At 34.2% G+C, this 14,675-nt stretch overlaps 1 protein-coding gene across 22 annotated transcripts in view; it reads right to left on the reverse strand.

The window, feature by feature from the left end:
• Positions 1–14,675, reverse strand: part of LOC145266992 (coronin-2B-like) — a 370,386-nt gene that overhangs the window by 212,816 nt on the left and 142,895 nt on the right. The window contains exon 1 of one of the 22 annotated variants that reach the window (XM_080122849.1): positions 10,589–10,712. The exons of the other annotated variants lie outside the window; for them this stretch is intronic. Coding sequence (XP_079978975.1) covers positions 10,589–10,600 — 12 coding nt within the window. The 5' untranslated portion in view covers positions 10,601–10,712. Of the gene's footprint in view, positions 1–10,588; positions 10,713–14,675 lie in introns of those variants that run through there. 22 annotated transcript variants of the gene reach the window in all.

A 14,675-nucleotide genomic window follows, 5' to 3' on the forward strand; every position in this document is an offset into this window, starting at 1 on the left:
GAGGCTTTAAGAGTCTGGAAAATTTTCTACTCAAATTATTTCGCTGCCCATCTCCCCACTTAGGATGCCCTAATTTACACTAGCTCCTTAATTGTCAGTAGCAAAGTGCCTTGTTTGAGGTGAGTGAAAGTTGAAAAAAAAAAAAAAAAAAAAAGTTGATTTTCAGCGGGGTGGTGAAAGGTGAGTTGTGGATACTTGCATGATTCATATTTTAATGTTTTTTTGTTTTATTTTGCTTTTACGTTCAATATTTTACATATACCAACTCCAGCCTACCCCCTTGTATGGAAGATTCAACTACTGTGACTAAATTCCATAATTATTAATAGATTAAAACGAACAGCAGATGTTGGAGGAATTACTATATGCCTTTTTTATTATCAATTTTTTTTTTTTTTTCCATCTTTTTGTTTTTTTGCAAAATTCACAAAGCAATTAATTTGCAGATAAAAAAAAAAATAAAAAGTCGTCCACTTATCAATTTTCTTTTTATTTTGTTCTAGCTGGGGATGGGGCATCCTACCGAATGCTAGACATTCACCTGCTATCTCATGCATTCTAACAGAGATATTTTAAGATTCTAACCATCCCTTTAAGTGCAACTCTTTGTATCTCTTTTGCACTTGGTTCACCGGGTATATTGCCAGGTAGTATTTGAAATTCTTTTCTCATGAGTTCAACTGCTCCTATAATTACTGGAACAATGGAGATCTTCCTAAGATTCCAATTTCTTTTCATGTCATACATAAGGCCTTGGTATTTCATTATCTTTTCCTTCTCAGCTCAGTTTAACCCAGCATCATTGAGGACACTAACTTCTACTAAGGTTGCTACTTTCTCCTTATCCCATATCACTGTGTCAGGCTTAATAGCTCTGGTAATTGTATTGGCATCAGGTAAAATTTTAGAATCGTCCCATCACTAATATATATATAAGATTTACTGAAAGGCAATAGTATTAGGGATATAATTTAAAGATAAATTTCATGGGGGATAATATTATATAGCAACATTATGATGGTCTAATGTTTGTGGTATTCTCAGCTAAAAGAAACAAATTATTTATTAGAATGTTGATCAATAATATCAAACATTGTTTTTTGTTTTATTTTCTTATTGTGCTTACCCGCTATCTCAGACATTTCAACAGAGAGATCTTTATACGATTCTAACCATCTCTTTATATACAATTGTTTGAATTTCTCTTGCACTTGGTTCACCGGGTATATTTTCCAGGTAGATTTTGAAATTCTTTTCTCATGAGTTGGATTGTTTGTATAATTACTGGAATGATGAAGATCATTTTCCCCTCTCAGCACAGTTTAATCCAACATCATTGGCGACACTTAATAAACCCTAGTATGTTTCAGTCATGCGCTTGTCAACCTTTCCTGACCCTTCCAAATCAACACTGACCACGATGACCCCCCCCCCCACCTCATTTAAAGCAGTCCATTATGGAGAGGTCAATTCAGTTTTGTTAGCAATTTTAAATTTAAACATACCAAGTTCGAATCCATAGGTGTGTGTGTGGTGGGGTGGGGGGTGGGCTGAAGCTAGCCTATTATTGAGATGGCTGAAATATGGTCCTGTGCAGTTTTAAGAACCCCCTCCCCAGTTTTGCGTTTTCACCCTTTAAGGTTTTTTTTTTTTTTTTAATTTTTTTTTTTATTTACAACATTCCACTAGTGATGGGACGATTCCAGTATTTTTCCAGATTCTGATTTTTCATAAATCTCTAAATATTTAACTATAAAGTTATTATTTTTGCCCTCGATTAATATTAGTATAAAATACATGGTTAATGTGCAGATATTTTCTCAAATGTAAAATTATACTTCTGAAGGATTATCTATGGGTTTTAGTTTTACTGGTATTTTTAAATCAATAAATGTTTATTATTTTATCGTTATTACTAGTGGGAGATTTCATTTTAAGCAAAATCGAATAATAAAAAGAAAGGACAATTAAAGGGATGGCTTTTGGCATTGGGAAATAGGCACAAATTTTTCCAATTCCAATACCCCATAAAGTTCCGATTTTTCAGATTCCAATTAATCGTCCCAACACTAATTTCAACCATTTTCAAGTTATTTAAAGCTGAATCCAATAATTTCGGAAAAAGGTTTTTGTTTCAAGTTTTGTTTTTATACCTTCAAATATTTATTCATGGTGTTTAGCTTGGTTGTTTTGTAGAGGAAAATAGTTTTTGACTTTACAGAACATGACTGAGTTTTGAAAAGGGAAAGAAAAAAAACAATAACATCAATGTTTGGTGTATTTTAGGTCAGGATTGGTTGGTTGTTTTTGTTTTACGGCATATCAACCCTTTTCGGGTTATTTAATGCCAAATCCAAAGATTTTGAAGAAAAAATTTTTAATAGAATATATTTGTTGTTTTCAAGTCGGTTTCTATTTAACTCATAGTTGGAACCCTAACAGGTACTACCACTCCGGGTCAGAGTGGACCTGGGAGCAATGGTAATTAAAGGGTGGCTCCACACTCCCCAAAGCCCGTAAGCTGGGGCCTCACCACTGGATATATTTTAAGGTCATATCCAGGACCCCCATCGAGGGACTTTTACCCTATGCAGGGGGGCAGTCGGTGTATTCTAATGCCCCACCGACAGGGCCTTAAGTCAGGAAGATGATATCTTCAGGCAGCCTGATCTGATCCTTTAAAAAAGTTTGATAATCGCCTGAATCGTCCCTAGTGGTAAATGCTGATAGGGCTGTCAAATATATTCTATTTTGTTGCAATTAATATCATGCTAGAAGGGTGCCCTGCCATATAATATGTTTAAATATGATATTTTAATTTATTCAGATTTCGTATTTATTATTATTCCCAGTTATTTTTTTTATAGGCCAGAGTGCTCTTCCTCTAGGGCAACAACTTTCTGATCTTCCTGCTTTGGAAGGGTGATAAATAGGCTATCAAATCTTATGGTCCGCCATGGGTTTATGAGAATTGATAATTTATATTACTTAGACTGACATTCTTCTCTTGGTTGTTTTCACATTTCCACCGAAGTAACCTTTAACCTTCTTAAGGTAAACTCTCTTCTACTAGACTGAAAAGCTTCTCGCACCTGCTAATCTATATATCTATAAAAGTGAGAAAGTGTGTGTATGTGCGAGGAAACTTCTACACCTATATACTCAACGAATTTTTGATCTACAGATTATTATGTCAATCAATGAACTTATAGGTAATTGCAACTTCTCCCAAAATTCTTGGATTTTGTAATGATGCCCATATGCATTTATTTTCTTTTAATGGATTGATATGTGCTTTTTCTTCTGATGAGTTAAGGGCAGAATAAATTCATTGATTAATATAATAATTAAATGAATGATTTTGCGCTACGAAACAGGTGCTGTCAGGAATAGTGCATGTCAACGTACTTAAAGGAATAAATTTTAAGATGGTCAACATCTTCAAATTTGGAATATAGACTTTTGTCATATATATATATATATATATATACTTAGTTATATTTTTGGAGAAAAAAAATTCCAGCAGCGTGCTCTATTATAAGGAAATAAAATTCAAAATAAGAGCGTAATAGTTATATTTTTTATTTTCAGAAGTTTAGATAAGATAAGCCATTGGTACTCTCGGTTTCAAACCTGATATTAGAGAACCGTTTTTGGTCCCAATATCAAGCTCTCTTCAGATGATCTATCTCATATATATATATATATATATATATATATATATATATATATATATATATATATATATAGAGAGAGAGAGAGAGAGAGAGAGAGAGATAAATAAACAGACAGATAAGAGCTTGATATTGAGACCTAAAATGGTTCTCTATAATATCAGGTTTGAAACAGACGGTACCGATGGCTTATCGCGTTTGTATTACTGTACACATAGATTCGAAAAAGTTGTCAAAAAACAAATATATAATAAATAAATGTTATCAAAGGCAAGATACGTTACTTTTCTACCTAACTGGATATATTTTTTGTGTTTTTATTCAATGTAACATATTTATTCAGCTCGAAAAGCATACAGTGTTTACCGATGTATTGGAAAATTCAAAACGGCGCCCGACACTCTCTTTAACACGGTAAGTTCAGGAAAAGATGTTATAAATAATAAACTATACAAAATACTGTTAGAAACTCGCTCAATATATATTACCGTGACATATGTTGACATATATTCGGTGTTTTTTTAATAGTATTTTGTCTAGTTTATTATTTATAACACCTTTTCCCAAACTTACCATGTTAAAGAGAGTGTCGGGCGCCATTTTGAATTTTCCAATACATCGGTAAACAGTGTATGCTTTTTCGAGCTGAATAAACATGTTACATTGAATAAAAATAAAAAAAAAATGTATCCAGTTTGGTAGAAAAGTAACTTATCTTGCCTTTGATAATATTTATTTGTTATATATTTGTTTTTTGACAACTTTTTCGAATCTATGTGTACAGTAATACAAACCCGGCTTATCTTATCCAAACTTCTAAAAATAAAATTATATATATATATATATATATATATATATATATATATATATATATATATATATATATACACACACACAAATTCAAAGGAAATTAATCTAGAAACTAATTATACAAAACATAAAATGACTGAACAACAATCGACACCCAACCATCTTATTTGAAAGTGAACCATAAACAGATTGGGCAACTTCTCATTCAGCAATTCGTCATTTTAAACCATTTTTATGTGGCCCCTTTCCTTCTGCTGCAGCATAAAATATGAGCAAATTAATTTCCGTATGTTTTTTTTTTTTTTTTTTTTATTATTATAGCATTTTCATTTTTGGCATGTATACAAAATAACAACGATAGATCTATAATATTGTTTCTACAATTTTTCTCTGTAGTGAGGCAATATACGATTCCCCCCTAAACTAATCAATCGACCATTATAACTTTAAGAATATATATTCTAGGCAACATGGTTAGGTCTATGATATTGTTTTTACGAAGGGCGTTCCAAAAGTAATACCTCCTATTTTTTAAATTCCGCCCAAATGGATCAGAGGGGATAGCAAATTGCATTATTCTGATGACTGAACTTATGCATTCATGACCAGAAAGTTTCCTCTCTCTGTTACAGATATTGACGGTGAGAGACTTTAAGAAAGCCACTCCTGTCATGGATATGCGTCAGAACAAGAGGTGCATCATTGAATTTCTGGTAAAAAGTACATTGAGAATGGTGGTGACTATGTAGAAAAATAAATTGTGGAGCGCAAAAGATCGCTCATTTTAATCGTACAACTTCCGTTTTTGTAGCTCTTCAACCTTTTGAGTTGCAAAAAAAAATCATAAAATCAGACTTTACTTTTGGAATGACCCTCGTACAATCTTTCCCCCACTAGATTTCAAAGTTGGTTTTGAATTCTGTTAAGGCTGCAAAGGTGCTATGAGTAGCACTTCTTCAGCTTTCTCACAGAAGAGACGCTATTCATTGTTGTCTGTTCTATTATTATTCTTATGGAAGATTGTTGACGCTCTGGCTCCTTCTAGTAAGACATTCACAGCAAGATCTTGTCTGTCTACCACTACAAAATAATCTAGTTAATTGATAGAAAGAAGAACCTGCAAACAGTTCAGTCATTACATATCAAATCCGTATTTTATGCATTTGAGTGCAATATCAAAGCATGAAAGATGACGGCACTCAAAAAATGATTTGTGTTTTAAGTAAGATTTAAAATGGTGTCAAACACACGCGGACATGCCTACAAAGTCCGAAAACAGCAAAGCCCTCATCAACGGAGAGTGATGTGAATGGAATCTTTCCAGATGTGGCAGCATTAGATCAATAAATCTTAGAATTCTTACATAGGAAGAGAGTTGTATATTACTAAATAAGGAATTACAGGATGGAACGATAGAATTGTCACCCTAGAAAAGACGACATGATTCCATTTCCGTTTGGTGAAAACCGGTTTTCTTTTTTTTTTTTTTGTTGCAGATCATCTACTTGTTGGCCAGTTGTGTACATTTCCAACAGTGATAGGAGCCTTCTATCATGTCTGAAAATGACACAAGGTTTAACAAGCGAGAGCCGAGATGTGCCGCTGTACAACTTATGCTCTCTACCGAGTCAACTTACGACAACAGGACCATTGCCAGCACCCTCAAAATGCGTCGATGGATTGCCACAAATAACAGGGACGTGTCCAAGGCGATGAAAACAAAGTTTCTAGCCACGGTTATGGTCTTTGGTGTAGTTTCAAGTGAGGCCACATCATGCCACCTCACATCTTCAAAGTCGGCTTGAAAGTCAACACTAAAATGCACCTGGATGTGATGAAGAGTGTGGTGATCCACTGGTGCTATCAGGTGGCCGCTGGCAGATCCTGGGTGTGGCAGTGCCAGCCCACAAGTCTAAAGAGACCAGGGCTTGGCTTCAGAAGAAGTGCTATGACTTTGCACCCTTCTCTCACTGCCCCTCCCCTCTTCCCCTGACCTGAACCTGCAGGACTATTTCGTTTGGCCATACTTTGAGAACACTACGAACATGACCTCCCATAACACCAAAGCCAGCCTGATCGTCGCCATCCACCAAGTATTCGCTGAGTTCCTGCTGGCGCTTGTGGAAAAGGCATGTTCCTAGTTCCTGTGGAATTGTCTTCCGTTTTCCTGCTTTCCAGCTTTCTATAATATGGTTGTCTTCAAGTCCAACGTGAACAAGTTTCTGATGAGCCGTTCCACTTAAGTTAACAAATTTACCGAACTTCCATTACTATCGATTACTATATTGTCCTTTTGACTACTCTACACTCTTTAACCCTTATCCTTGAGTGGCCTATCGGCCTTGATAAGTGGTGACGTCTATGTAAAAAAAAAAAAAAAAAAAAAAAAGTTCCAGACCCATATCGGGGCAGTGATTGAGGCTGAAGGCAGTTACTTGGAATAAATGTCAGCTCTACTACATAATCAAGTTACCTGAACTGATTTTCTCAATAAAAGTTTTAAAATAAAGCTAACGTGTTGTTTTCTCTAGAGCGACAACTTTATCGTTCTATCCTATATTCAGTCCATGGGGCTGAAAATAAATAATATTACGAAATGTTTATTTTCAGCCATGTGGACTAAATGAAATATGTTAAATCTTGAGGATTTGAAAAAAATTTTTTGTAGTAATTTACACAATTTCATTTTTATTTTTTTCAATAAATAAAAAATCGATTAATTGTACATAAAATTAATAATGTAAATCTCATAGAGATGAGAAACACACAGACATGTAAGAAGTGGTCAAACGATTTTATTAATATAGAGATTGTAATTTTGTTGTCTCTTTCAGAAAAATGTTTTCCATGCTCAGAATTGCCAAAGCATGGAACAAAATGGATGCATCGATTGTTGGTTACTAGTGATAGGACGATTCCAATATTTTTCTCGGATTCAGATACAATTACCGATTCTGTAGTAAATTCCTGATTAAAAAAAAATTTGGTTCATTTTGCAGTTGATAGTTTCATACAAAAAGTCTTTGTCAACATAGGGTGAAGAAACTTGAAGATAACCAATTGTTCTTACAATGATAGAAAAATTCAAAATTCAAAATGTGTGATGCGTTTATGACATGAAAAACGCGTGTAAATTCAATTTTTGCATTAATTCAAGTCTCTATGTTTCTAAATTTTTGAGATGAGGATTGATACGTATTATTTGGACTACTGTTCTCTTTTTGAGTGTTATTTTCAATTCAAACTTAAGCATGACAGACTGAAGAAAATGCTAATTCAAACTTTAACCTAACAGACCAAGTCTTTTATGTAGATACGAGGACGCATAAAATATATATATATATATATATATATATATATATATATATACACCTCATGATGGTTGGCAGGTCATCGTAGATGCCCTGAACAGTAAAAGGAGACATTATCTAATCTTACTTGCCCGGTATATTCTCGAGCCAACACCCTTTGGAGTCATGTGACACTATAGCATTTTGGGTTGTAATTTTCCGAACTGCTGATTTAGAAAATTTCCATGTGGGAGTTTACATGGAGATGCACAGTTGTTTTTTTTTTTGTTTTTTTGTTTTTTAATTCATTTCGTTTACTATAAAACGGATCTTAAAAAACAAAATCTTTCAGAGTAAAGTACCAACTACCCCAGCCCTATGAGACCACGCCCGATAATTCAAACATTTGATCCGATTCGTGTGACTGTGAGGAATTAAAAATGCAACAAGACTGAAACAAGATGTCACCCACACAAAAGTGAAATCTAATCTGGAGAATGAAAACGAGTTTAAATTAGAAAATTGCCTTTATGTAGGGATATATCATGAGAGTTATATATATATATATATATATATATATATATATATATATATATATATATATATATATATATCTCGTTGGAATTAAAAATGTTAGACGTCTATATGAAATGAAATGTGCATTTCTTTGTCTTTATTTACTGTTTGATTTTTATTTTATACTAGCGGAAGTACCCGGCGTTGCCTAGGTGTGTTGAGGTGGTGTAGTAAGAAACACCGGTGGAGAGAGGTGTTAAAAAAAAAAGTAGTAGTAACGGGGTGGTGGGTGATCAAAACAACAGTAGGCAGCCCGGGTGGAGAGAGGTGTTAACAACAACAACAAAAAAAAAGGGTTAAACCCAAACGTTAAAAAAAAAAAAAAAAAAAAAAAAACGTAATGTCTTAGCCGATACGTCCATGGCAAAACCGGAAGTCAGGAGCGTTGGAATTAAGGTTAGTCAATCCAATGGAGACGATGACTTGCGAAAATATTAATGAAAAAAAAGCGACCCCTTCTTGTAGAAAACTGGCCAGTTGAGGATAAAGGAATTAATGTTTTGGGCCAATTTTTCGATTTTTTTTGTTCGAAAAACCGAGGTTTAAAACGATACCGGTTTCGTCAGGATCCGTCATGAGTGTCGGAAATCTTTGGCATACATACATACACTAGCAGACAGGTGAGATTTATATAATAAATGTACATATGTATTGTGTGTGTGTGTATATATATATATATATATATATATATATATATATATATATATATATATATATATTTACACACACACATAAGGTTTACACAGCACATTATTAGCTATACCTTCTCCTCCTACCACCTTCTCCCTCTCCATACACACACATCGCCTTCATTACACTGAGAAAAACCAAAGGTACGGTCGAAGATTTGTTCTTGGAAAAAGTTTTTTTCAATAGACATTTTGTATTCCTACACGTCACCCAATAATAAAAACTAGAAAGGAAAGATATAAAATATCATACTTTTCGTATTAATTTTTATAATATATATATATATATATATATATGAAAGTCAATGTTTGTGTTATCAAAATCGATATGTTATCAATTAAACATTAAAATAAGTTTCAATAACGGTTAAAACTTTCACAGAATCTAAAGACACTATTGCAGTTTTCCTTAGATTCCATCTGGGGTCATTAGAGTCAATTATCGATTTGGTCTATACAATAACTAAAATATATTAGAACCTAAATTAATTAAATTAATTATAGATGTATGATTTTGGGAGCAATTTTAACCTTATAATGCTCCCCTGGGGTGGGGGGCAACCTGAGTTATCCCGGAAAATCCATTCTGATAAAAATTTACTTTCACCATGACTAATGTTTGGGCAAAATTAAAAAAAAACAAAAAAAAAACAAAAAAAAAAACGAAGGAGTGGCTATTGAGAAAAGTACGAATGGGAGTGAATTACTAGGTCCAATACTTCCTTTGTCGGGGGGGGGGGAAAGATTTAAACATTTTTCTGTGAACTTTTTTTTTTTTACTCCAAACAAGTTATATTACCACTTGGACATTTGGAATCATCTCTAATAGGGGATTGTTGAGAGGTGAGCAATAAGATGTCTGTTGTTCACATTACATTAAAAGTCCTGCATGTTAGTACAGTTAGGGAAACAGGAAACAAGGAGGCAATTCCAAAGGCATCTAGGGACCTCAACAGTGAAGAGGTGGGATTTTGTTGCTTATCTTTAAACACTTCTTTTACTTATATTTTTGATATTTAAAATAAACAAATTTATTTCAAATTGTCGAAACTATTTGCCGTTCTATAGCCCCCTGTAAGAACAAGTCGTTTTTATTATTTTTTTTTTTAAGAAAACACCACTACGCTAACAGTTTTTTTTTTTATTATTATTATTACTTCACTTCACATTACAAATAATATTTTAAACTTTTCTTTCCAGATAACAGGACTATATTTGAAATCATTTCCAACGAGCAACACTGGGGGAATACCAGATGTTCCAATTTACTTGGTTCCTCAAGAGGGCAAAGTCAAACACCAGATCGGGTTTTATTTGTGGCAAAAATTCAATTCCTCAAGAAGAGCCACTCTGGATAGGAACAAAAATAAAAATTGACCCAATCTAGAAAGATTTCTCCTTCACTGATGAAGAACAGAATAGACTAAGTGTAGCAGCAGAACAGATACTACACTTTGTTTCTAGCAAACACACACACACACACACACACACACACACAGTGGCCAATTCTTAAAAGAAGCAAATACAAAAATGGGGGCGCAAAACTCACCTTGTATTTCATCGAAAGAGAAAAACAAAATCCAAATATTTTTTTGAATAAAATGTTAAGACCGCGAAAAGCAACTTGTGGTAAAATAATATTTCAAGACAAATAACATTTGTTCTGTGGAAACGGTGGAGGTCGGGGTCGGGGTGGGAGTGGAGGTGGTGGAGTGAAGCAAAACAAGAAGTACATTGAGGTTGAAAAGAAAAATATGTTAAGGAAAGAGAAAGAAAAAAAAAGTGTGAGAGTGAGTGAGTGAGAGACAAGGAGAGAGTTTGAGAGAAAGAAAAGGGAAAGAAAAAGAGAAAAAAGGGAGAGAGAGAGAAAAGGAGAGAAAAAAGAGGAAGAGAGAAAAGGAGAGAAAAAAGAGGGGGAGAGAAAAAGAGAGAAAAAAGAGGGGGAGAGAAAAAGAGAGAAAAAAGAGGGGGAGAGAAAAAGAGAGAAAAAAGAGGGGGGGAGAGAGAGAGAGAGAGAGAGAGAGAGAGAGAGAGAGAGAGAGAGAGAGAGAGAGAGAGTCTTGTCTCTATTCAAACAATCAGGGATTCTTGTTTTAAGTTGTAAAAAAACTTAAATCTTATTTCATATAAACTCTGGCCAATTCACCCCACTTTCCACAATCATGGCATTGTTGGTAGACATTGACATCTCTGACCTTTCATCCCTGCCACATCCTCTTTCATTCCAATGTTTGGATCAAGGGAACATTGAGAAAACACAAAGTTTGGATTAAAAACCCTATAACAAGCTTTTTTTATGTTTTGCTATTAAAATGACCAAATACATTCAAGTCTTTGTCTCTCTCTTTTATATATATATATATATATATATATATATATATATATATATATATATATAGTACTGATTTCAAAAGTAAAAAAAAAAAAAAGTCTTGGGTACCATCAGCTAAAATCGAGCCAAACCCAGCCACATTCCCCCATTTAGCAACCCCGCCGTGTTCCCTGCCATTTGAGCTAACTCAACAGATGGATAAAGATTTCAAATTAAACCACTTTTAGCTAATAACTGAACTTGCACATACGTAAAACTAATAGAAATATGTCGGCAAGTTGAAATAAACAGTTTGCATTTTAACTTGCTGACATTTCTGTATGCGTTATTCATCCAAACAAAGGTTTTACTCGTTATGAACAATCCTTGGTATATGATTACTATTTCCTGTTAATTTCAGTGTTATGTGACCTGTAGGTGAGGAGTTTATCGGTTAAATATTTACCCACAGAAAAACACACAAATATACGAGGTGCCTTCAATAAGTTCCCAGACTGTTTTCGTACAGGCATTTAAAATTGTCATAGACTCTTGAAATTTCAATGTTATTGCTATATATCTTATGAGATAACCAACTAATTTTTATAATTTCAGGTTCCGATGAACAGCTACAGCATGAATTCGAATACACTCTACTAAAGCCTTATTATCACAGCTGGTGGATTTCAAAAATGTAATCTGGATGTCAGAACACTTTGGAAGGACAATATGCAATAAAATTCTGTTTTAAACTTGAAAAATTCCACAGAAACGTATGGAATGCTTTAAACTGCTTCTGGACTATCTTGCATGAATCGAGCATTGGTTTTTGAGTGGCATAAGAGATTCAAGGAAGGTAGGGAGTCTGTGAGGGATGACGAGAGGCCTGGGAGGATTAAGGAAGTCAGAACACCAGAGCTGATTGGCCAAATAAAGAATTCCATGGATAAGAACCGTCATGTGTCTATAGAGAAAATAAGTGCATAGTTTGATGTCAGTGTGGGAATTGTACAAACAATTATTCGCTAGGAACTGAAGATGTGGAAGATTTGCGTGAATGCGCCAGTCCACAATTCCATCTTTGTCACAAACTATTTAACCAAGATGGGCACCAAGACAGTTTCTTACTCTCACTATAATCTAGACCTTAATAACAATAATCTTGGCCTTTTGGTGTCAAGATCAAAGTGTAGTATCTGTTCTTCAGATGCTGCACTTCTATTTCTTGTTCTCTTTCGGTGGAGGAGAAATCCTTCACGACTGAGACAATTTTAATTTTTGTACCTTTTCTCCACGTTAAAAAAACGACCCTGGTGTCTAACTCTGTCCCGTGGGGAGGCATAGTAAATAGGTATAATCTAGACCTTAATCCATGTGACTTTTGGTTATTCTCTAAGCTCAAGAAAAACCTTAAAGGCTGTCGTTATGAGATAATTGAGGAGATGAAAGAGGCTGTGACGAGGGTCATTGACACGCTCACACAAGAGAACTTCCATAGGGTCTTCCAAAAGTTGTTGGAACGGAACAACAACTGCATTGCAACCGGAGCAGATTACTTCAAAGGGGCTAGAGTTTCATGTGTGTACTATCAACAAAAGTGCCCATATGAAACCTGGATAAAGTGGTAGTAGGCAGGCAGGCTCGAACCCGTACCGCGAAAGAGGGAATGAACATGAAAAAAAAAAAAGTGACGTCTTTGCCGTTGCCTCCATCGCCAAACTGGAAGTAGCGAAGGTTTAAATTAAGGCTAGTCAATCGAAAAGAGGGGATGACTTTCGAAAATATCAGCGAAAGAAAACGACCCCTCCCTGTAGAAAAGTGCTCAGTTGAGGGTGAAGGAATTAATGTTTTTAGCAAATTTTTCGATGTTTTTCGTCCGAAGGGTCAAGCTCCAAAATGATACTGATCTCGTGAAAATCTGTCGCCTCTGTTGAAAGTTTTAGGCAAACATACATAGATACAAAAATAAATGTATACATTTAAACAGACAGGTGAGATTTATATAATAGATGAATGCAACATTTTCCATTTCTGAAAATACTTAAGATCTAATATTTCGAAATGAGACGAATTCTACTATGTATTTACTACGTAAAAAAAAAAAAAAAAAAAAAAAAATGTGACAGACGAACGGACAGACAGAATCTATGCTTATACAAAGTTATGTATATATGTTTATGCACAGGATTAACTTCTAAACTAATTAAACGATCATTATTAATTTAAGAATACAGGTGCAAGGTGTAAGGGTGGGTAATGCGGGTTATAGTTAGTTTATGTAAAAGGGTGAAAAGAAAGTGGAAGCGTCATTAAAATTTGGATACCTAAAATTTTTTGGAAATTTAAAAAATAATTATTAGGCATCAATTAATATATATTTCTCAAATTTTGCTTTTTCTTAACTTGGAAGACAACCACTTATCAAGGCCCGAAGGCCACTCGAGGACAATGCTTATTGAATGTAAGGTAGTAGTGTAGTTAATGGTATAAATTGGGTAAAATTTGATTATTTATGGGGAAGGCTCGACAAGAACTTTTTTTATGTTGGATTTGAAGGATACCATGTTGTATTCAGTTGGAAAGCAGACCATTCGAACAGTTCCACAAGCAGGCAGTTCTGGGAAAGAAGCTTTGTTTATGGAATCTGAATTTAGATTTAGGCACAGATAGAGAGTGGGGAAATCTTTCAAAGATTTCAAGCGTTATTTAGGAGGAGGGGGATATGGACAAAACTATCCTTTCAAAAATGAAAATATTTCAGATTTGCATTAAATTTAATCCATAGTTATTAGACATGAATGAAAGATTCCCTGACCTTCAATTTCTTCTTAAGACCCCTTGAATTTTAGACATTTACTAGAATCTAAATCATATAATGGATTTCAATGAAAATTGGAAAAAGGATTCTAGACATGAGATTTAGTCACATATCTTGATTTTCTTTTTCATAAGGGGTCATAAAAGTTAGTAAAAACTGTTTGATTTGGAGAATTAATTTACTTGTCCTGAGGCAGGTATTCCTTCAGTTTGCATGAGTATAAGAATTGCAGTATAGTTACATTCCAAGATCCAAATATTTATTTTTTATACAAAACTGCTCCCCCACCATGTTAAAATTTAGGCACATTTTTTACGGATCGGTTTCTTGATGCAGAACAAACGGTTATTATATCAATACCGTCTCTTTTTTGTACATATACGAGGTGGTATTGGCATAATAATAACCGTTTGTTTCTGCACAACGAAACGGATCTGTAAAAAATGTACCAAAATTTTAACATGTTGGCGGAGCTGTTTTGCATGAAAAATAAATATTCGGATCTTG

The sequence above is a fragment of the Euprymna scolopes genome, chromosome 42 (genome assembly GCF_053919585.1).
Source record: "Euprymna scolopes isolate OS-2025 chromosome 42, ASM5391958v1, whole genome shotgun sequence".
NCBI classification, from domain to species: domain Eukaryota; kingdom Metazoa; phylum Mollusca; class Cephalopoda; order Sepiida; family Sepiolidae; genus Euprymna; species Euprymna scolopes.